At 41.1% G+C, this 24707-nt stretch overlaps 1 protein-coding gene across 1 annotated transcript; it reads left to right on the forward strand.

The window, feature by feature from the left end:
- Positions 1 to 1896: 1896 nt before the first annotated feature.
- On the forward strand, positions 1897 to 9086 carry LOC137630462 (large ribosomal subunit protein P2-like). The gene is made up of 3 exons (XM_068361939.1): positions 1897 to 2039; positions 7553 to 7722; positions 8890 to 9086. The coding sequence occupies exons 2-3, from the start codon at positions 7554 to 7556 to the stop codon at positions 9063 to 9065; spliced, it is 345 nt and encodes a 114-aa protein (XP_068218040.1). The 5' UTR covers positions 1897 to 2039; position 7553; the 3' UTR covers positions 9066 to 9086.
- The last annotated feature ends 15621 nt before the right edge of the window (positions 9087 to 24707 follow it).

Genomic DNA, 24707 nt, shown 5'->3' on the forward strand with positions numbered 1-24707 from the left:
GACTAGTCACCCATGAAATAATCAAGTGCGTTTTCTGTAAATGCATAAAACGCAGGGCTGTCTAATGTAAATTCAAGATTAAGCCAAGCTCCGGATACAAAGAACTGCAAATTAGTAAATATTAGTATTCAATTACCTAATGATTGAAGAAAAGCTATTATATTTTGTCTCTTGATACAACTCATAGCCTAACCTAAAATATTATGTTATGTCATCATATCAAAGAAAGTTTTGTGTTTCTTACTATTCAGGGGAACAGTGAGCCTCTTACGGAAGAAAAAGACTGGTGTTGTTCTAACCTAGAACAAAGGCACCGGGTATCTATTTGTAAGAATTAGCCAAAACAAAACAACAAAATTCTATCTATTGACCTATTACTGTTCAGTTCAGTCCAGTTTAGTTGCTGGGCGGAGGGGATTCGCCTTTACATTGCACATCCTTAGCTTTCTTCTGTATTCTAATTCTTTTATTTTCTCCTCTCTTTTTTTCCACATCTGATATATATTGCCATTTTTTTCTCTATTCCTTCTTTCTTAAACAGAACGTTTCATATTATCTTCTTTTATTCTTCTTCGTATGGCTGCTGTAGTTCTATTATTTTCCTTCTTTCGTTGCTGAGGCTTGGGAGGTAAAGAATGAAATGGGCGATGTCTTCAGTCTCTGCCCCGCATAGCTTATATTCTACCCTTCCTCCTAATTCATATCTTTTCCTATCATTTAATCTTAAACAGTTGCCCCCTAGTTCCATGCATAATGAGTGAATCAGGTTTGTTGCCATAGAACATTTCCTCTCTTACATGATCCTTCTCTTATATGTATATTTCTAAACTACTTTTTTTTTCTTTTATCTCACCCTTCCACTTTTTACTATCTACTTCTCTAATCTTGGCCTTAATTAAGCTCTTCCTTTCCCATTCTCCTAAATGTTCTCTCGTTCACATCCAGATCTTTCATCCATTTCCTAGTCTCTTTCATCCATCTGTTGTTTTAATTGCCTTTCATTTCTTCAATTTCATATAAAGATTATGGTGGTAGCTATATGACAGTTAACATTACATAAAACTAACATGCGAAATTGCCTATTTACACCACTCACTATGGATCAGTAGAATATGTCAGAATATATTTAATTGCAATAAGATCAGTGTAATAAGTTTATCTTTATATATAATCATATGTTGACAAATACAGAAAATGGTCATGTACGGAGAAAAGATTGTTGTGAAACTAATACATTTTTCTTTATCATTTTGTTATCGATCGAGTATTTGGCGAAGAACAATCTGAACATTCACTAAAGTTTCCAGTTAAAGTTTTTATGATTGAATGCACCAGACGGCTGTGCATCCTTTATAGAGAGTAGTAGAGATAGAGCAAGCAGTTGAAACAAGAGGAAATAGAACAGAGATAAAATGCCTCCAATGAGGTAAAAATTCGTGCATGTAGATATTTTTTTAGTTCCAATAATGTAGCTATATATGTGAATCCAAGCGATATTCTATTGGTCAGTGGAAGATATAATTTTCAGGCAATCATACTTTGGAAAACTTATCTTTATTGAAACATGTTTTTAAAAACTATGGTTTTGCAAGATTTCAGTCTCAGTTGGTGATATCCAAGTGACAACCAATGAAACAAAATTAAAAACTTTTGGCGTAAATGATAAAATGGCTCTGTTACGGCTCTTAACTTCTTAGTGTAGAACAGTAGAAAACAAGAAGAGGCGATAGATTCAAGAAGACAGGGTTGCCATTCGTACGATAATTATCGTACATGTACGATTATTTTGGGTCCGGTACGATATACGATACATACCTTAGGTATATACAAATGTGTGTATGTTTGATAAAATAATTTTTGCTAAAATACCTTGAAATAAGTTATATATGTTACTTAATCATGTTGAAAGTGTGTAGATAATTTTTGGTTGAAAAACGACAATTTTAAGGCTCATGTACGATAATCCAGTGGAAATAATCTTCCTTTCTACAAGAAAATAGCTAAACGTCCCTCCACGTGTGAACGTCGAACTATTTCACGTAAATATAATTATGTTGTTAGCCATTTACATCGTTGATATTTTGCATACATGTTAAGCAAATGTATTTTGATGTATCCTAGTTGTAATTAAGCAGAAATGTCTTATACTTTGATTTGTAGAAGTGCAAAAGCGTAGGTAGGCACTGTCCAAGCCTGTGTTGTTAACCTTTTAGTGCAATATGTTGATATTGGAGGATAAAGAATTATCGCATAATTTTTGATCTCGGTTATCAGTTGTAAGCTTCATCCCTTGTAGGCCGAATTACAAATTAGTTTCCTAAGACCAGGGAGCTCAAGGTAACTGAAATGGCTATCGTCCATCTTTTTGTGCGTTTCTAATCGAATCGACGCAATCTTACGAGTAAAACGCAATTGTTTCTCATGTATAGAAATTTCCAATAATGTTATTTGATTCGCTTTAAAATTGTTGTAGCCTCCCGAAACTCAGTTTATACTAAAAGTAGGTTGTTTTACTGTTTTAGTGGTAGAGGTACGACAATGCTCAAGGAAGGCCATGCCCTTTTATAGGTAATGATTACGGTGTTGATGAAAACCATTAAGGACTGTAAAGGGGCATAGAAAGTTAAAGGAACGTTAAGTAGGTCAGCATATCTCCAATATAGGGTTTGCGAGTGCAGTTGAACTTGTACCGCATACCAAGTGCAAGTGCAGCGATTCATGGCGTAGTTGAAAATAGATATTGGAGTGTATGTATGATAGCGGCCACCTGTATGTATGATTACGACTAACTTAGAATACGGCAGTGTAAGGGGGGGCTGCTGGGGGCTAACGCCCCACACTTAGGTAAGTAGGTAAGGACACAGCTTATAGGTTAGGTTAGGGGGGGGAGAGTTTAGGTTAGTTGATGTTCATTTTCAATCGCCACGGGATGAACTGGCCGCTGATAGACAAAGGCTTCTATATATTTTTGCTCATGCCAAAGTTGAAAACATCCAAGAAATATTGACCCACGGGGTTTGCGAACGCAGCTTATATACTGCTTGCTAGAACATTGAAGCAATGGTGTAATATTAAATTTGCAGCACAGCAAACCTCGCCAGAGCTAGAACCTTTAGAATTGTATCTGAGATCGAGACCCAGTAAAATTTGGTATTGTCAACTCAACTTATCACCCACACTGGAAATCACCATGGTCATCGCAGGTGTATTACCAACCCTTTCTGATGTTTATTGACTAGTAATATCGTTTTTTTTTTTTTATATCCTTACTTTCCTTTACGCCATTTATTTCCTTTACATTCCTTCACACTTCAGTCACACCTTAATTTTTACATTGGTACAACAACCCCAAGAAAAATGGGTTTTTGGTGTAATTATAGGTAATATGAATAATTCTTAGGATATTTAGTGGTTAATATGTGATGTATTAATTTCTTGCAAAACTGGAAAACCCTAGAAATATATGGATGGGTACTGGCTCCTTTTACACTTTTCTCAGTTAATGGAGGCTGGGACGTAATAACTTTGGTATCGATCGACTAAAATGTTAAGTGAATATATGATGTACTTTAGTATCAAGCCAAATATATGAACAATATATGTTTAATTATCGCTATCTTGTGTTTTGTCCATTTCTTGGGTTATATTACGTAAACACAATTATCCCCAAAATGATTTTGATCAAATTTCAATAAAACATTGCTAGTACTTTCTATTTAAACCCATAACCATGAATTGCTGGATAATAATAACCAAGTTAATCCAATTTGAAGTTTGTATACTTGATAATTAACACAAATACTAGCCTACGGTGCTGATGTGTGTAGCAAAACAGGTTCTGCTTGGCAGAACATTGTAACAGTGGGAAAATGTTTTATCGCGAGCAAAGCGAACTTATGGCAGAATCAAAACCAATAAAACACTTGCTCAGTTAAGTTAAAGCCTTTGACACAGTGTCTCATGATGTGCTGCTTAAAAAGCTCGAACATTATGGAATACGTGGAAATGCATTACTCTTACTAAAATCCTACTTAACGAGTCGTAAACAATTTGTGACCCTCGATGGCCATCTCTCAGAGGTTATGGATGTCAAAATAGGTGTTCCCCAGGGATCAGTCCTAGGACCGTTATTTTTCCTCGCCTATATCAATGATCTACCTCGATCAGTAGGTAGGTTAAGCTCCATACTCTTTGCCGATGACACTACGCTTCACTTTAGACATAAAAATATCTACTCCCTCTGTGATACACTAACCAATGATTTAACTCATGTAAAAAACTGGCTACTAGCAAATAAGTTAACCTTAAATGAAAGAAAGACATACTTCATAATCTTTTCTCTACGAAGAGTTCCTGATAACATAAGGGTTTCTATAGGAAATCACACTCTGGATCAGAAGTCCAGTGGTAAATTTTTAGGGATAATTCTTGATAATAAACTAACTTTCTGTGAGCATGTAAATATGACAGTTAATAAAATTGCCAAAGTAATGGGTATCATATATAGATTAAAAGAGTATTTCCCCTTATATATTATAAAACAATTGTATCACTCGTTAGTATCTCCTTACCTAAATTACTGCAATACGGCGTGGGGGAGTAGTAGTAGAAATGTCTTGCAACCATTAATTGTAATTCAAAAAAGACTGGTAAGAATCATAAGCTCCAGTGATTACTTAGCTCATACATCGCCACTTTTCCGGTCTCTCTCGATATTGAAGCTGGAAGACAATTATAAGCTCTCCTTAATGAATATGATGTTCCAAACACTTATTTTGAACAAATTTCCAGATTTAAGACGAAAAATAATTCAGGAACAATCAGTTCATCCATATGGAACAAGAAATTCAAACTTAACTCTCCCTTTCATACGTATTAATAGATGCGAGCAATCGTATCTATACCAAGGTATTAAACTTTGGAATACTCTGCCCGCTTATCTAAAGGCACTGCTTAGCGTTCGGTCCTTTAAGAAATCATATACAAATCTCCTGTTATCTGGGTATTAAGTTTTATTAATAAATATTTATACTTGCCTACCTAACCACAACGCAAGTATGTTTCATTGTTTAGAATATTTTTTTATTTGTAAAACTAGTTCTTTTACTGAGTTTTTTGCTTAATATCTACAATTTTTTCAATGTATATACCATTAGCTTTCATATACCATCTTTCCTTATCATATAAATATGCATTTCCATTTGTTTTTAGGCTAAGATTCTCATTTATATGTATCTATTTGTATACATATGATTATGTATATGTATGCGTACATTTTGTATATCTATATCCATATTTACTTTATTTTTTATTTTTACTTAATTGATGATATTATTTTGTTGTATTATTGCCCGAAGAGCTCTGCTCCACATGGGCTTGGACTGAGTCTTTTTTTCTTTTTGTAAATCTTTGAATGTAAATATTTTTTGTCCAATAAACATTATTATTATTATTATTATTAAGTTGAGGTAGTAATACGATGAACTTTTGAACGACTCCTTAAAAAATTGGAGGAATAGTCACGTTTGATATGTTCATAGGTTCTGGCAAACTAAAATTTCAGTGTTTTGACTGTGTTTCATTAACATTACTTGATAGTCAACCCACCATAACTCAAAACCTATGGATTACTCAGAGATCTTTATCGAAAAGTATTGGATGTCATCAACACTACACACAACAAATGCGGGAGTAATCACCCTGGAATTTATAATATTCACCATTTTTTGTATATGAAGGTTGAACTAGATTGCTCGCTGATTTGTATGTAGTCATCTTCCTATCTTGGTGGATAAGAACGGGCATCTCCTGACCATGCTTGATGCTCCATTACCGTTTGAAATTTGGAATTGTGAATTCTGATTAGATAAAAATACCCTCTGGCCATTTCCTGGGTCAAACGGGTTCGGAGTGGGTATTTTCAAATTATGGCACCCACAAATTAGTTTATTGGTCCACCCCCATCCATTATTATTATTATTATTTGCTACAACCCTAGTTGGAAAAGCAAGATGCTATAAGCCCAAAGGCTCCAATAGGGAAAAACAGCCCTGTGAGGAAAGGAAATAAGGAAATAAATAAATGATGAGAACAAATTAACAATAAATCATTCTAAAAACAGTAATAATGTCAAAATAGATATGTCATATATAAACTATTAACGTCAAAAACAGATATGTAGTATATAAACTATAAAAAGACTCGTGTCAGCCTGGTCAACATAAAAACATTTGCTCCAACTTTGAACTTTTGAAGTTCTACTTATTCAACTACCCAATTAGGAAGATCATTCCACAACTTGGTAACGGCTGGAATAAAACTTCTCGAATACTGTGTAGTATTGAGCCTCGTGGTGGAGAAGGCCTGGCTATTAGAATTAACTGCCTGCTTAGTATTACGAACAGGATAGAATTGTCCAGGGAGATCTGAATGTAAAGGATGGTCAGAGTCATGAAAAATCTTACGCAACATGCTAATGAACTAATTGAACGATGGTGCCAAAGATTAATATCTTGATCAGGAGTAAGAAATTTAATAGACCATAAGTTTCTCCAACAAATTAAGATGAGAATTAGCAGCTGAAGACCAGACAGGAGAACAATACTCAAAACAAGGTAGAATGAAAGAATTAAAAAAACACTTCTTCAGAATAGATTGATCACCGAAAATCTTAAAAGACTTAATCAATAAGCCAATTTTTTGTGCAATTGAAGAAAACACAGACCTAATGTGTTTCTTAAAAGTAAATTTGCTGTCGAGAATCACCCCCAAAATTTTAAGTCGTACAAATTTAAAGAAACATTATCAATACTGAAAGCTTTCATGTAATTGCCAGATTCCTCAAATCAGGGTTATGGTTTATAATACTAATAAAGGTCGTAAAAAAATTATCATAATTCCTATCCATCTAGGTCCTCCCTATGTGAAAGGCAAATATGTCATATATGAAAGTTTCAGCTTAACAAGCTATCAAAAATAAGGATATGTGAGCAATTGATTATAAAATATTAAAATTAATGCAAAATGTGGTCAATAGTTGTAGACATAATTGATACAGATGTAGGCTACCTTCTTAGCTGTAGTGAGTTTGGTTAGGGGTTGAGCAATTATGAGCTTAATATTAGGGATAGTTGTGCCCAGAGTAGTGTTATTGGTGCTCCTCACAGTGTACACCGTTGGTATTTCTAAAGGTTTATGCAGCATTCCTTAGGCCCCTAGCTTCATTTGTTTTACATCCTTCTATTTCACCTCCATGCCCACTTCCATTCTTCTTTCTTTCTCTCCAGCCACATGAACTTTTATTGCATAGTGCTCTTTGGTGCTGAATGGCCTGAGGCTTCAGTGCAGGGCTTAATAGTGCTAATTCCTAAATCCAATCCAATCCTGATTGTTTTTGGACATGAACTTTTCATTGTCACATTCATATTGAGGTGACGTACGAGTATGTACATCATTGAACGCTGGTAATGCCAGCCTTATTACTCTAATCATTCTTCCAGCTTCAATGTTGCCTTTGTAATTGGAAATTTACTATATATATTTTGCCTTTCAGAATGCGTCACGTGGCTGCTTACCTTCTTGCCCTTATGAGTGGCAAAGAAGTTACTTCAGCTTCCATCAAAGATATTTTGGGAAGTGTTGGTGTTGAAGCAGATGAGAAACAGTTGGATGTTCTATTGAAGAAGTTTGATGGCAAAAATGTTGAAGAACTAATTTCTCTCGGTAAGTACGGTGTTTAACAGAATTTAGGTTATTTGTAATGCAGTATAATTGTGCACTAACTAAGATTTAGTACATCAAGATTCTTCTCAATATGCAAAAATATCAATTGACCACCTAGTCCGTTTTCTTTATTTTTGTGTCAATCGGCCAATAATTAGGGAATTTGAATACTGCAGTTTCCTATGTTGATCCACTTATTCCTTTCTTGGTTTTTTGTTTTATTGAATGTGGACTGCGAATGTTGAATTTATTTTTTCAATAACTGTCCCCTGTTGTGGTGGATGTGAAATAATTTTATGTCGGTTAGCTTCAGTTTGGCAAATATACTGTTGTTCGCACATATCCAAAGTGCCTTAATGTTCATGGTAAAATTTTTCAAAAGTTTTAGATAGTCTACAGTATTTTTGAATCTACAGTGAGTGCAATTTCATCTAGATTTCCTTTTTCAAAGAAGTTAAACTAGAAATTTTTATTTAATGTTTTACTGTACCTCTTAATAGTTTCAAATTAAGCTGAAGAACTAAAGCTTTTCATGTAAAGTACTGTTTAGATTAATAACATGACATTTCTTGTACAGTACTTGTAAGAGAACTTATAGGAAATAAACATAGACTTCAATTGACAGGAAGCAAACAACCTCGTGCTTGTGATTTGTTGCAAATGCTGAAAGAATAGGGTTTTATTTTCTTTATCTGATTTCTCTTTTATAATGAACTGTCATCTGGGTAGCATAATTGACATCAGCTCAATAAATTATGGTTAATGTTTTAGAAAAGGCAAAGGCTGATCTAAAGCTCGGCTTACCAGGCCAAGATATAAAATTTTGGCATATATCTGACCTATTTTGTATGTCAAAGTTTTCTCTTTGTGTAGTGGTCAAGGGGTTAATATACTATAGCAAAAGATGTCGAAATGGAGTTTAATGTTCATATGGGGAATTTACTAGTTGAAGTAAAGGTACATTATTTTATAGAGTTGGTTCAACTGCTGCTCTCCTTCCCATCAACTTCATTTTATCTTTTTTGTTAGCAGGCCCAGTCCCCATGGTTTTATTTTGCTTTGTTTCATTAGAGCAATTCCTTTTCTCGAGCTAGCCGTATGAGAGTAAAAATATATCTGTTTTCTGGTTCAACTACTTAGGGTGTCAATTGGCTGTTTTCCTTGCAGGTGGGTCTATGTTGTCATCCATGCCTGCTGGAGGTATGGCTTCTGCTAGCTCAGGTGCCCCAGCTGCTGCTGCAGGTGGTGGAGCTGCTCCTGCTGCAGAGGAAAAGAAAGAAGAAAAGAAGGAAGAGCCTGAAGAAGAATCCGATGATGACATGGGCTTCGGTCTTTTCGATTAAGGAATAAATTCTCTTTAGTAATTTGTTGTTTGAGGTATTCCACTGTTCTAAATTTCTTAGTTTTTTTATGTTGAATAACCAAGAGTCTATAAGTCTTGGATATAGGAATGGACTAATTTTGAGTAAGCAAAAATATTTTGTTGCTGAGGTAACCATTTTTTTTAGTGCCTCGTGAATTTTGATGCTAGTTAAAAGATTCAGAAAACCTAACTCACGTCAGACCATGCTTGTCTATAATTAAATTAGTGCCCAGTAAATCTATTAACTTGTGAATGATAGACCAAATTGAAACTTAAACATTGGCCTTTAAATGCTATGTAAAGAATTTCTTTAAGTGTTATATGCCTCCTCCCATTATGGTGAAAAGTATTGTGCAGAAATGGTAAAGGTTAAAAGGTCTCTTGTGAATAGCAGAGGCAAGGAACTGGACAACAGCCTGGAAACTACCATATAAATAAAATTTTTTTTTTATTGTAATTGTTCTGTGGCTACTTAACACATGGTAAGAGTTGAAGAGAGACTTGAGCTATGGTAAACAGCTGTTCTAGGAGAACACTCCAAAATTAAACGATTGTTTTCTAGCCTTGGATAGTGCCATAGCCCATGTACCATAGTCTTCCACTGTCTTAGATTAGAGTTTTCTTACTTGAGGGTACAATCAGGCACACTTTTCTGTTTCCTTATTTCATTCCTCAATGGTCTATTTTCCCAATTGGAACCCTTTTTCTATAAAATACTGCTTTTCCAACTAGGGTTGTAGCTCAGCAAGTAATGATAATGGTATGATCAGTGCCCAAGCCCCCTCACTATAAAGCTAGGACCAGGGAGGGCCAGGCCATGGCTGCTGATGATTCAGTAGGGAGACCTGTGGACTCAAACCCTCAACCATAACTCATGTTCAGTATAAGGTTGCACACGCTACGAGAAAGTATTGAGCTTGAGTGGGTCTCATAAACCCCCATCCAGCAGAATGCCAGGCTACTACAACCGTAAAAACTAATGTAGACTGATAAAATGAATAAAGATGCATTGTGGAAATCCCTGCAAATGCTGTAATTCCTTTGTATGATGGTACTTGGTAGGGGAAAATGCTTTTATGTTAAAAGTGTAATGTTGTTATTGGTTGAAGGACAATGTAAATATGGAAGTGTTGGAGGGGAACTAGGCTGGAGAAGTGACATCAAGTAATAAATTTATGTCCCACTGGTGTGGTAAGTAATTTTCTGTTGATAAAGTTCTGGTAATTTTTTATTTACTTCAACTGACTAGTTTCCACCAATTTAATTGCAGGTGTACAGCTAAAGGCAATTGAAAAGGAAAGATTGACGTATGGCCATATTATTCCTGTGCGAGTATATGACCAATGATTACTTTTATAAGTAGCATACCCTGGGCATTATTGTCCGTGTTTGTGGCAGTGGGTTGGTATATACAGCACATAAAATTTACTTCTAGCAGATGCGTGTCTTGGAACTGATGGCAACCATGCCTTTTCCCTAATATGGAATGCCATATGATGATAAATAGCATTTGTTCCAACACAGGGTACTTACCTAGAACTACCTTCTTAGGAGTTACTGGTAACTCTACCCTAACTGACCAGCTTTTTGTGTAGTTTACCCTATTCCCGTTTTCTAAGGGGCTAACCTCAGGCGGAGTGAAATGCAGCCTGAGGCGACCCGGGGTCGGAGAGCGTGCAAGCTCAGGTCGTCTCCCCAGTAAGTTTCTGGTCGCGACGTGATTATCATCTCGCCGCGCTCTCTCTTGCCCTGTGCGACCCTTTATGTCTACCACGCGCTACCCACGTGTTCATTTCCTTACCCTTTCCTTTGTATCCCTGTATCTCTTGGTGACTTAGTGTTGTGTTATGGAGCAGCCTCGTCGTTGCCCTGGGCCTGTGGCCGGGAAATCTTGTGGGGCTTTTCTTTCTAAGCCCAAAGTGGATCCCCACTCTTTGTGTTCGACGTGTAGGGGCAAAGTGTGTTCCCCTACCTCCACGTGTCCGGAGTGCGAGTCTTTGGTTCTGCACCAAAAAGAAGAAAGCGGCCAAGAAGTCTCCCAAGAAGGCCAACGTGTCTTCTCCTTTGGTTTCCCCAGGTGCCTCGTCAGATCGGGGCTCCCTTCCTGCTTCCCCTACCCAGGGTAGGGGAGGAGGTAAGTCCTTTGCGGGGAAGAGGCCCATTGCCCTTTCCCAAGAGTCTGATATACCTGTGGATGGGAATTCTGGTGTTGTGCAGGCATGTGTGGGGCCTGAGGGAAGTGTGGGAGACGAGGTCCTGGTGCCTACAGGTCCCGTCTCCACTGTAGATCCTATGTGGGAGAAGTCAGGTGTTGGTACTTCCCCAGAGTCGTGGATGTATGTTTCAGGTGCTTCTGCTGGCGGGGGAGACGCCGAGAAAGGTAGCTCGTCTAATTCAGGCCCCTCCGCGTGGGAGGCGCCAAGGACTCCCTTCAGGTCGCCCTTGAGAAGGGAAGAAGACTTCGAGCAATGGTTCGGCCATGAGGTTTACTCGGTCTCCCCCAGCCCCCCCTTCTACGCTCCCGCCCGTGTTTCTTCAACCCCCGACACCAGAGAAGCGACGTGGAGTCCACCCTGTGGTGTTGGACGTTTCAGGCAGTTCGGTGGATTCCTCCTCCTCCTCATCGTCATCCGCGTCATCGGACTCTTCTTCGTCAGAGGACGATAACGGCAGGTCTACGAAGAGGAAGCGGGAGAAGTCCCGGAAGAAGAAGAAGTCCCGCTCCTGTTCCGGAAAAAGAAAGGAGTCGTCCAAGTCCTCCAAGGAGAAGGCGAAAAGAAGTAAGTCGAAGGAGTGGGTGAGCATCACGGTACCCCGGAGCGAGCTGTTTAGGGTTGCCGCGGCCGCTTCCGGGTGGCTCCCTAGAGCCTCGTCGCCTCTGTCTCACCCATCGTCCTCCTCCTTTAGACCAGATTTATGTCAGGGGTGGTCCAACCAAGCCCCCCGTGACGAATCTAATCCAGTGAAGGGCTCCGCTTCTTCTTCCCAACGGAAGGACGCGCTGCGTCGGACGGAAGGCATGCCGTCGACCACGGCCACCTTGGGGGATTTCCTTAAGCACCAAGGGCACTCGTCGGTCCGCCTGAGTCTCTCAGCCACGGAGTCTCCCGCAGGCCAAGGTAATCCCATGACGGATACCCTCGCCCACACAGGGCAACCCGTGCCACGGGCAGACCTGTCCAGGGATGCCCCTCCCACCGGTATGGAGGGTACCTGTGCGGAGGAACTGGTGACGGAGACGCTGGTGGAAGGGGGGAGTGCTCATCTGACGACATCTCTTACCGTAAAATACTGGCCCTGATAAGACGCCACCACCGTCTTGACGAGCCCAAGCTCTCGGCGGAAAAGGCCGTGCTCTCCGGACTGACTAGGTTGGTGGAAGGTCCAGTACAGCAGAAACCTTCCTTAGCTCTCCCTCTAGCTCCTGACGTCAAGCTGGGGATGGAGCACATAGATAGGTACCTGGCAGGTCTAGCTGATGCCCCTAGAAGTCTGAGTTCCTCGAAGTTGATGCCGGGACTGGAAACTCAAAAGAGGTTTTACGTGCCAGAGGGTCGTCGTGGAGGGCCCCGCGCAGTGGAAGCAGCAGTGACCTCTTTGAACCAAGGAGCCGCAGAGGACAGGGTGTCCACGGCCCCCGTTTGCTTTTCCCCGACGGAGACCTCCATGATGGAGGACATGACTCAAGACCTGATATACGTATCCTCCTGGTTATACTGGTGGGCCTGCACCTTGGTAGGGTTTCAAGCATCACACGATCTCTCCCTTCCTGAAAATCAGTCCTTGTTGAAAGATTAATTAGTTCAGGGGGCAAGGCCCTCAAGTTTTTGTCTTCCCAATCTCTCTCGACGGCCACGAACTGGGTTCTGCGAAAGAGAGAGACAGTCCTCAGCAAGATTATAAGGAAGTTGCCGGACAGGGAGGCAAGGAAGTTAAGGAATTCCTCAGTATGGGATGAATCCATCTTTCCCCTCAAGATGGTGGAAGACACCATGGAGAGGGTAAGGAAGATAAAGGACGTAGAACATAGGCCTACCCCCATGAGGTGGCCAGTGCATAGGAGACCATCAGTGGACGTCCCTCACTCCTCCCAGGCACCATCTACACAACCTCGAAGAGACACTCCTTCGGCACCTTGTCTACAAGCCTCGCAGCCCCCCCGTAGGGGTAACACGGCACCTCAGTCGGCCTTTAGACCTTCCTATGGTAACTCAAGGAGAGGTCGGTCCGGCCACTCCTCCAGAACGAGGTAGGAGACGAGGCCCCCTACTCCTGCAGGAGCCTCAAGTAGGGGGATGCCTCAGACACTCTTGGCAAGCATGGCGGGATTTCGGTGCGGATCCCTGGACAGTGGCAGTCCTGAAGGAAGGCTACAGGCTTCCCTTCCTGACGGAACCTCCCCCACTCATCCCAGCTCAGAGGGCCAAGTGGTTGATTCCCAAAGACCCCTTGAAATGGGCGGCGCTGCAGGAACAGGTGTGAGCATTGGAATCAGTGGAGAACCCTGGCCCGGGGTTCTACAGCAGGCTCTTCCTTGAGAAAGCAACAGGAGGGTGGAAGCCAGTCATAGACCTCTCGGCCTTCAACAAGTTTGTCTCAAGATGGACACGCCGAAGACAGTGCTGGCGGCCTTGAGGGAGGGAGATTTCCTAATGTCCCTCGACCTCAAGGATGCTTGCTTTCAAATCCCCGTGCACCCCTCCAGCAGGAAGTTCCTCAGGATAATGTGGGAGTCCCAAGTCCTTCAGTTCAAAACCCTTTGCTTCGGTCTGTTGACAGCTCCTCAGGTGTTCACGAGGGTATTCACGACGGTCTCGGTATGGGCGCACGAGCAGGGCATCCAACTGATCAGATACCTGGACGATTGGTTGCTTCTTTCAGCCTCAAAGAACTAGGGAGAAAGGCGTGAAGTTGCTCGGGCTCTGCAAGGAATTGGGGATCACGATCAATTGGGAGAAATCCCAGTTGAATCCCAACACCAGGATGACCTACTTGGGGATGGTCCTGGACACCCGGTTAGTGAGAGCCTTCCCCTCAGTGGAGAGGTTAGAGAATCTGGAACGAATTCTGCAACCCTTCCTGACGGACCAGCCCAGGAGGGCCAAGGATTGGCAGAAACTGATAGGGCACCTGGTATCGTTGGAGAAGTTAGTACCGCAGGGGAGGCTCAAACTCCGGCCGGTTCAATGGAACCTGAAGGAGGTGTGGACCCAGGGAAGGGAACCCCACACAGTAGTGCCAGTCTTCCCAGAAACAAAGGACGTCCTGCAATGGTGGAACGACAGGTCGAATACAGGGAAAGGAATGCCCTTCGCACCTGACCCTCCGGAGATGCTGTTGTTCGCATCGAAGGAAGGGTGGGGAGCGCACCTGCTGGGAAAATCGACAAAAGGCAAATGGTCCAGCGAGGCGGCGGCTACCATTCTGGTGGCCGTGTTGAGAGCGTGTCGGGAATTCGTTTATCTCCTCCGAGGAAACACCGTGGCGTTGATGTGCGACAACGCCACGGTAGTGGCCTACGTAAAGAAGCAAGGGGGCCTGAAATCAAAAGAGCTATGCGCCCTAGCGACGGAACTGTTGGAATGGGTGGCAAAGGAAGGGATCGAAATGACAGCAAGATTCATCCCAGGAAAGAGAAACGTGCTGGCAGATGGACTCAGCAGGGTGGGTCAAGTGATAGGCTTAGAATGGACCCTACACCCGGAGGTAGCTCGCACAGTCATCCTGAAGTGGGGCTCCCCAGTGATAGACATGTTCGCCACACGTCTGAACGCCCAGCTTCCCGTGTTCTGTTCTCCAGTCCCAGAGCCGTCAGCAGCGTTCGAGGACGCCTTCCAACATCCTTGGGACAACCTCGATGTTTATGCCTTCCATCCCTTCGGGTTGATCGGACAAGTGCTAAACAGAGTGAGGTCGGCGACCAACATGACAATGACATTGGTAGCGCCTTGGTGGCCGGAGAGAGAGTGGTTCGCAGACCTAAAAGAATTAGCTCTCCTTCTTCCTTGGCCGCTCCCAGACAGGCCAGATCTGCTCCGTCAACCTCACTTTCACAGGTGGCACGAAAACCCTCGATCCCTCCGCCTTCACGCGTGGAGGTTATCGAGAAGCTCCTGAAGAAGGATGGTTACTCATCAAGGACCGCGACAAGGATGTCAGGCTACCTAAGGCGTTCCTCGACGGCAATCTACAAAGCGAAATGGTGTGCTTCCAGATATATCAGACCTTTAAGGGCGTCCATTCATGACATAGCAGACTTTCTGGTATACCTTAGGGACGATGTGGGCTCGTCTATTCCTGCCGTTAAAGGAGTGCGTGCAGCATTGGGACAGGTCTTCCTCCTTAAGGGTATTGACTTGGGAGCCTCTCGACATATCTCGATGCTCATCCAAAGTTTTGAGCAGTCATGTCCTCCCCCCGAAAAAGTGAGGGTACCGCAGTGGGACCTCAAAGCCCTGTCTGAGCCGCCCTTCGAACCGCTCAAGGACTCCTTAGACAGGGAACTCACCCTCAAAACAGTCTTCCTCTTAGCCCTGGCCTCAGCGAAGAGAGTTAGTGAGTTGCACGGGCTCTCTTACGAGGTCTCTCACACGAAAGGATGGCGAGAGGCTTCCTTTAAATTCGTTCCTAGTTTTGTGGCCAAAACACAGAACCCAGCTTGTTGGGATCCTCGGTTCGAGGGGTTTTCAGTACCAGCCATCCCTTGGTCAGACAACCCAAAGGACTTACTCTTATGTCCCGTGAGAGCAGTAAGGAAGTACCTGGAGAGGACAGCAAAATTCCGCCCAGAGATCAAGAATTTATTCGTCTCGGCTGGCCGGATAAAGAAACCAGTTTCTAAGAATTCAATCTCCTTCTGGCTTCGCCAAGTGATAGAGAGAGCCTATGAGGCCTCCGGAACCCCGCTCTCAGGTAAACCAAGACCTCATGATATTAGCCTTTGAAAAGAACATGGCTGTGGGCAAAATCCTGAAGGCGGGTACTTGGTCCAGACAATCCACCTTCACGGAACACTACCTCAAGGATTGCTCAAGGAAATCCTTGGACGGTTTCTCCATTGGTCCAGTCATTTCGGCCCTTCAAGAGATCTAAGGTCATGGCCCCAGGGTAATCAGGGGTGTTAAAGCCAAGAGACACTTGTTCCTTCCTTATCTTTACCCCCACCTATTCATCCTTCCCCTGGCCGGTATTCCCTGCGTGGAAGTACTCGGAAGACCTTAGCCACTAGAAGAAACGTCCTCTACAGGAATGCGTCTCGGAACAGGTTTGGACGAAGGTAAGCCATTTTAGACTCTAAGTTAGTTTTTTTTTTTATAGTTTCCCCTATTTCTCGTTCAGTTTTTCGTTTGGTCGGAAGAACCTAGCCTCCTATCTAGGTGCCTCCCTCGCGTGGCTCCAGCCTTCGGCCTCTTGTCCCTGCAGGACTCTCCCTCCTCCTAAAGTTTAAGTCTCCTAAGAAGGTAGTTCTAGGTAAGTACCCTGTGTTGGAACAAATCACGAATTTTTAAGTAATATGTATTTTTCCTAACATACTTACCTAGAACTACCTTCGGGTTATGGCCCACCCAACCTTCCCCGAGGGACCTGCAGGGCCGAGTAGTACCTTTGCCGACGAAACTTACTGAGGAGACGACCTGAACTTGCACGCTCTCCGACCCTGGGTCGCTGCAGGGCGCGTTTCACTCCGCCTGAGGTTAGCCCATTAGAAAACGGGAATAGGGCAAACTACATAAAAAGCTTGTCGGTTAGGGTAGAGTTACCAGTAACTCCTAAGAAGGTAGTTCTAGGTATGTTAGGAAAAATACAAATTACTTCAAAATTTGTGATTTTAGTTGCTCTGTAAGGTGTATAATTGCCTAATGGGTCCAGTGTGTTGCATGAGGGTTGCAGACCAGATTCCTTTTTGTTCCTACACGTATACAAACCTCGTCCTTCAACAGGCGTATGGCATCAGCAAAGCTACTTTCACCCGGGCCCTTTAGTAGTACAGACATTTCTGTGCTAACAAAGCTAACATCATCATCGTCTTGAGCCCAAAATAGGGACTCTACTTCTGAAGACAGATAGCAAAGGACATGTAGGCTCTTGGGCCTTCTAAGAGTTATCCCAGGACCCCTTCAATGGCACAGGACTTTCCCTAGCACCCAGGTCTCGGGATGATAAAGGTCACCTCTAGGGTAAAGGAGGAAGCAAGCCATTAGATTTCTGTAGGTAATCGTCCAGGTCCGCTCTTAGGACCAGAGAGGAAGGGGAAACCTATTGGAAATGTCCCTGCCTAGTGATCACTGGAGGGGGTTTTGAGTCCCACTGAAACATGTAAGTTTCTTTAGTATCTGCAACCTCATCCTTGCAAGCTAAGGCTGTATGGTTTGGGGAGCCTACAGGTCTACCTGGTGAGTCATCAGCAGCCATTGCCTGGTCCTAGCTTGGGTGGAGAGGAGCCTTTGTCACTGATTGTATATATGGTCAGTTTCTAGGGCAATGTTAATGTCCCTTGCCTCTGGCATTCATGAGTAGCCTTTAAACCACCCTTCAAAATTCAATTCCTCTCCCCCTCCCAAAAGAGGAGCTATAGGGAACAATAATCCCTTCAGTTACTGATTCAAGGCCTGTCATGGTAAATGCAGAAAAACCTAGAAACTAAATCGACCTTTCAAGGTGATACGTCCTGTCGCAGAAATTAACAACCTAGTGTAGGCAACCGGAACTCCAGTCAGGGGGGGGGAAAGATGCATTGATCGGCTCTTTGGTGCCCCTCAAAGTTCGAGGCTCTCCCTTGAGTTACCCTGATCTGAACTGGCATTGATATGTAGATCTCCGGGTCAAGTAACTTAATATTCAAGTCCCTTGAATAAGATCGTATCCCTTGGACTTTCCCGTCTAAAGAGTTTTATACCTAGGGGAGGCCATCCTTTCTCTACCTATTGATGCAGCATTAACAATGCCAACACTGGGGACCATGGAAAAATAATTTGAAAGAATACAATTTTCAGTGTCCGAGTCTTCCAACCTGGAAATAATCTGCCATTGCAAACCACCTGATCAGGGACAGTGGATCTGGTAAATCCTGAGAACAACTAAAGGTCATAGACCTAGTTCTGTCATGGGTGAAGGTGGTTGCTTTATTAGCCCATCCGTCAGGCAACCAGTGGACCAAGTGGGTTCTGAAATGGAGGGAATCGGTAGTGGCTAAGTTTACAGGACAAGTCGGCAATGGTAGATGGCGCTATGAAATTCATTGATTTGACGCAGCCCAACCCTCTTACCATTTAGGAAGGCTAGTCAGGACCCTGTTTTTCACTGGGAAATTTACTTGCAAGGACATAGGGACATCTGAATTTACCTCAAAAGCAATAACCTCAACATTTATGAAGTCAGTCTTTGAGAAATCGTTCCTCTTCCTCTCGAAGAGCCTCTGATGTTCAGTGTTTTCATTCCCACTCAGGTCAGAAAAAGAACCACAGTATGCTAGGTCTGTGAGGCCCCTCATGCAACTACTACAAGTAGAGGGATGCCTGTTGAACCAGGGGCAAGGTAAAAGTATCATGGGGCCCCAGAACTGGACTGTAAAGGTCCTTTGGGACGGATACCACCTCCCATTTATTGGATTTCGTCTTCCTCTCACTCTGATTCCAACAGTATTTACACCATACCTCCTGACTTGACCTCATCCTTCAGGGGAAGTGAGGAAAACGCTGAACAAGAGTGCACTTCAGATGGTATAGTATGTTTCTCCTGGCTTTTACAGTCTTCTATTCCTCCCGGATAAGTTAGCTGAGGGCTCCTGTCTTCAACCTCTCCCCTTGATTGAGTACGTGTTGTAGACCCTGTTTAAGATAGAGATGGCGATCAGTGTGGGCCCTGCTTCAGGAGGAAAAAATTATCATTACTACTACTACTAGCTAAGCTACAACTCTAGTTGAAAAACCAGGATGCTATGAGCTCAAGGGCTCTAACTAGGAAAAATAGTCCTGTGTGGAAAGGAAGTAAGTAAACTAAAAGAAATAATGAACAGTTAAAATTAAATATTTTAGACAGTTACATTAAAATTATCTTTCATATATAAACTATAAAAATCATGTCTGCACCTGAAGGAAGCATATTTTCACATGCTAATCCATCGGTTGTCCAAAAAGTTTCTCTGCTTTGTCCTTCGTGCTGAAGGTATTTCAGTTCAAATTTGTTTGCTTTGGATTGTCTACTGGTTCCCTGAGTGGTCATTAGTGTGTGCAAACTTTTTTCAGATTGGGCACTTGCCAATGACATATGTCCCCCAAGATACGTGAACTATTGGCTGACCCTGTCCCTTTGGGAACAGCTTAACTTCTTTTGCCATTATCCGGGGCATTGCTATAATTCAAGAAAAGTTCAGTCACATGCCCAAGCAGAGGACAAAGTATCTGGGAATACTGGTAGATGTGATAGTCTTTCTGTTGGGCAATTGCATCAGTAAACAAAGGAAAGTATAGCAAGTTTTTCTTACTCAGCATCAACAACCGGCTTGAAAGTTGCAACAGTTATATAGAGACCTCTAATCCTTGGAAAAGCTTGTTCTGCATGCTCTTCTTCATCAGCGTTCCCTTTACTGGACCTGAAGCAACACTGGTTGTCAGCCAGTTATATCCAGCAAACTAGGAAGGTTGGGATGACCTGGCATTAGGGCTTAGGGACGAGAGTCTCAAGGGGACTCCCATTGTGGCTAAGTGATGAGTCTTAAGGGACTAAAATTGGGGCTAAGAGATGGGTCTCAATGGGACTCTAATTGTGGCTGAGAGATGAGTCTCAAGGGGACTCCATTGCAGTCCTATGGAAATACTGCTGTTTACAAGCTCATTGAAGGAGGAATGAGTGCACACACTACCTCAGGTTGCACATCAACCTATAGGAGATGAAAGCAGTATTCCCAGCATTGAAGACATTCCAACAGTGTCTGATAGGCCACATATGGTTCTAATGAGTGACAACACATAGTGATGTATGTCAACAAGCAAGAAGGTACAGTTTCACAGCACGTGAGAGTTGGCAAATCAGGCATACAATACCTTTGGCTACTAAACATTGCACTAAAGCTATAAGCAAAATTTATTCCGGACTAAAGGAATGCAATTGCCAATAACGTTGACAGGGGACAGGTAGTAGGTGCGGAATGGTCCCTTCATGGCTCAATAAAAAAACTCAAGTCTGCTCACAGATCCCAGACCTTTCATCAGCACTAAAGTACTGTATGTATTTCAACTTACATGGGACAACTTAGTCTTTTTGATTTATTTGAAGGGTAGTCAACAGGGCATTGACTAACCCAAACCTCAAGAGTATCTACCCTGGTGTCTCCCAATTGGTACAGACTACCCAGACCTAATCATGCTGCTTTTTTAGGTACTGAGAGACGTACTTAAATGGCCCAACCTGCTTTGCCTGCCCTATCTGCAGACATCTTAACACTGACATTTCAGTCACTTTCGGGCTGGAGGTTATCCAACGTCTCTGAGCCAAAGGTTTTTAAGCGAAGGTTCTGACCTAAGTGTAGAAATGAGAGATACAAAATTTTTGTCTTTTCCCCTCCGGTATGATGTAGCAGTCGTCCATTATTCTTGGGATCAGACGTATGCTGTAGGTATAGAAATGTTTCCTCTATCCATCTTATGAGGTGGATGATGGTCAGAAATGTAGACCCATCGCTTAACATTAGCAATAAATGTAGACTATTCTGGAAAGATACTGTATAAGCAGGTCTGTGCAACCTGGGGCCTGTGCAACCCTCGAGACTTCGTAGTGCGGCCCTCCCCTCCAAAAATGAATATTCTACGGTCTGTCTCATGGAGCCCAGCTGAAAAGGTACTAAACTTTAATTACTTAAATTCCTAAAGTGTCATTTTGTCCACACACACGGGTGCTCTAGCGTTCACCAGTCAGAAATAATACTTGTGTTAGCTCGGTTTGGGTTGGATTACAATGATTTAGTTTGCATTACAGCAGATGGGGCTCCTGCAATAGCAGGTAAAAAGAAATGATCTGGTATGATTGTTGAAGGGTAGAATGGAGTATCAAAATATTAATTTGTCTTCACTTTGTTGTCCTGCTCTGTATTATACACCAGGAAGCTTTGTGTGCAAAGACAATATAAACTTTCTACATGTAACCAATGTTCTTGTAAAGCAGTCTTACTCTATTAGGTCAAAAGGTCTGAATTATCACCAGTTTAAAGTTACTGTCAGATCTGAAGCAGAATACTGTTTTGTGAAGTCAGGTGGCTAAGTTGGGCTCAAATGCTGAAAAGACCATATGAAGTTTTGAATGAAATTACTCTTCTTAGACATGAAAGGTAACACTAATGCTGAAATGAATGGTATGAATAGAAGATTGACTTGACATTATTCTAGATATAACAGACCATCTCAGCACCCGGAATGTTATGCTTCAAGGGAAACATCAACTCGTTGTTAATGACGCGACCTCCCTGATCAAAAAGGTTTCAAATTACGGTTGGGGTAATCAGAAATAAAAACACAGCCCACTTCTAAACATTAAACAACCATGTAACAAGTGATGAGCAGTGTCCGAAATATGATGGCAGGTTGTCTGCTCTACATGAATAATTTTCAAAGATTCTATGACCTTAGAAAACACACGTTATCTATTGAATTATTTGCTTTCCAATTTTATGTGAATGTGGAAACTTCCAGAGATATACAAATGGATATAATTGAATTGCAATTTAATAACAAACTAGAAATAAGTATGGTGTTAGCTCCACTTATTAGATATATAAGCAGTATTTATCAAATACAAAATATCTGGTCATGCAAGGAATATGATGGCAATGCTCGGTAGCATGTATCTGAACAGCTCTTAAAAAATGAACATGGTCAAGAATAAATTTCAGTCCTCACTAACTGATTGACTCTTAAAAAGGACATTAGATGTTGCAACATCAGCTATTCAAACTGATATTGGCCAGTTGGTCCAACAAACATAAAGTCTTCCATCCCCTTAGATAATTTTTAATTTTCGTGCATATTACAGCTATGTCTAATTATAATTACACAGAGAAATATCTATATATGATACAGATGGGTAGCTGGTAAAACGAGAGCATTTTGTTTTATGATAGGAATGTTAAGAATCTTGGTTCAACAGATAAATTGCTTGATATAGGTCAAAGGAGGATTATCATTTTGTATTATATGTTACATTCGCATGTGTGAAGCCTTTTGTTACTACAGAATGTTTTTTTTAGTTAAAAAACAAAACTAATTTTGTACTTTATTTTTTTATTAAGGCCTTTATGTGCGGCCCTCCATAACACGAGTCTTGTATAGTGGCCTGTATTTTTTTTAAAAGGTTGCACACCCCTGTTGTATAGGTTCCTCCATGACCTTCCGTCTCATTCCTCCATGACCATCTGTCTCATGACAGAAACGTAGCCCATCACCAGAGAAACTTTTCTCAGGTTGGTAGATGGTGGTTTTGGGGTCTAGTTCAACACTTGCACTCGTACCTTGTCAGGTCTAGGTTTCTTATTATTGCAGGATTTTAAGCAAGCCAGTTTGGTTATAGGAAATTTCCCCCGCCTAAGGGTTTGTACTTGAATAGGAGCAATTTGTGAAGTTTAATTGTATTTATATTTTTCTTAACTATATAAACCGGAGTCTTTTATGTTACACTTCCCGCGTCATCCACCCTGAAATAATTAGTTTAAGGTCAAAAGGCTACTGTACTCAATGTGGGCGCATGATCTGGGGCTACCTTGCCACCCTCCAGTACCTAACAACACATTAAAAATCCTAACTGCAGAGTTCCTACTTTGCTGAAATTTTACTCCAATTAAAGAACTCCGGTTTGTATGATTAAGGAAATTACAAATTACTTACAGAATTTGTGATATTGATATTGCAAAGGGAGAAAATGGACATGGGCTTTCAAAGTTATGGGTGTGGTACAGAAGTGATGATTAGTATGTTTGTGTAGGAATGGAAGGGGGTGATATATTGACAGATTGTGCCTTTGATAGTTGTAAAAGTAGATATAGTGGACAGGTAGTGCATATACTATATGGGAAATTCAGAATGTATGAAAGATTATGCATGTTTTAACTGCGAGTATGATTGAAAGTGAGAGAATTGAATATCTGCTTGATTGTGGTTGGAGTTATCCAGTACTGTATTAAGGAGAGGACTGTGAGATGACTCAAATGCACACATAAATGAGAGCAAGCATATTTCCTGATGTATTAAATATTTTTTGGGGAAAAGTATGATAGGTATTGTACCATATAAATTTAGACAGGATGAACTTTTCTCTAAATGCATTACTTGGTGTTTTGCCTGTTGCTCATTAAGTCCATGATAATAAAAGCAATTCATTTAGGAAGTAAACTATACAAGGAGTAATTGAGTATGAGAGATAAATTGCATGCTGCAAATCGTCTTGTATAATGTCTTTACTGTAGAATAGTACATTATAAACATGTCAACGAATGGGACGGTTTACTAAGTGAATAAAGAACTTTAATTTAGGACAAATAAAGGAATGTGTGGGCTAAAAATGAATATAGAATTCAGGAAAGAGAAAAACAATATTTGAAATACCTTGCTGAATTAGGGTTATTGATAAAGTATTCAAAATACATTGTTTATTATGGTTATTTTTTTTTTTATTATTACATGTTAACAAATGAAGTAGAGAAGCAGTAATGATCAGGGTTAAATGGAATTTATTTCACAGATTGGCAGGAATATTTTCATTAGTATCTGGTTAAGTAAAATGAAGTTAATCTGATCATTATTATTACATAAAGAAAAAAAAACATGAAAGCTATCAACAAAGCATACAATAGACTAAAGAGAAACATGAAAATAAAAAGGTAGGAGAAAAAACTCAGCTAACAAATATTCTTTTAACACTTAAAAAAAATATTTTAATTCTGGTTGTATTGCATTGAGTGTCCAGTATGTTTGGGAGATAGAATATTATGTCGAGTTTTAAATGATGCTTAGCTTCATCCCTATTTTATTCTTCCTTCTATTTTGTGGAGCGTTTTCTAACTTATATAGAGATTACAACTACTGAGTTCCCAAATAGCCTCACAAGCCCCAACTCGAACATAGATAGCTGAAATCTATGTCCAAATTGCAAAAGGATTAGCCTGTATTTTTTAGGAGGCTGTGGTCATTGCTGTCAGTGCCCTTGAGTTTTCTGTTTACTGTGGTATTTACTTGAGTATATCCTTATACCATATTTCTGTTCACACTTCCATTTTGTTGATTTTGCTATCCAGGATTTTTCCTCCACAGTGTGGGTTTTCTCGCAATTGGATGTGGTAAATGAATGTCTTCATAGTTCTCAATGCTGCCCTTTGATAGCATACACTTTTCATAAATTTAAACTACAACAAAGTATGGATCATAAATAAATCAATTGTTAACTGGTAACTTTCTTCATAAGTTGAGGGTATATCTTCAGTTCCACCAAAGTCATTTATTCCTCTTCTAGTAGGAGGAAAATTAGTCTAATATATATATATATATATATATATATATATATATATATATATATATATATATATATATATATATATATATATATATATATATATAATGTGTGAGTGTGTAGTACTGTCTGG

The sequence above is a fragment of the Palaemon carinicauda genome, chromosome 38, assembly GCF_036898095.1.
Source record: "Palaemon carinicauda isolate YSFRI2023 chromosome 38, ASM3689809v2, whole genome shotgun sequence".
Classification (NCBI taxonomy): domain Eukaryota; kingdom Metazoa; phylum Arthropoda; class Malacostraca; order Decapoda; family Palaemonidae; genus Palaemon; species Palaemon carinicauda.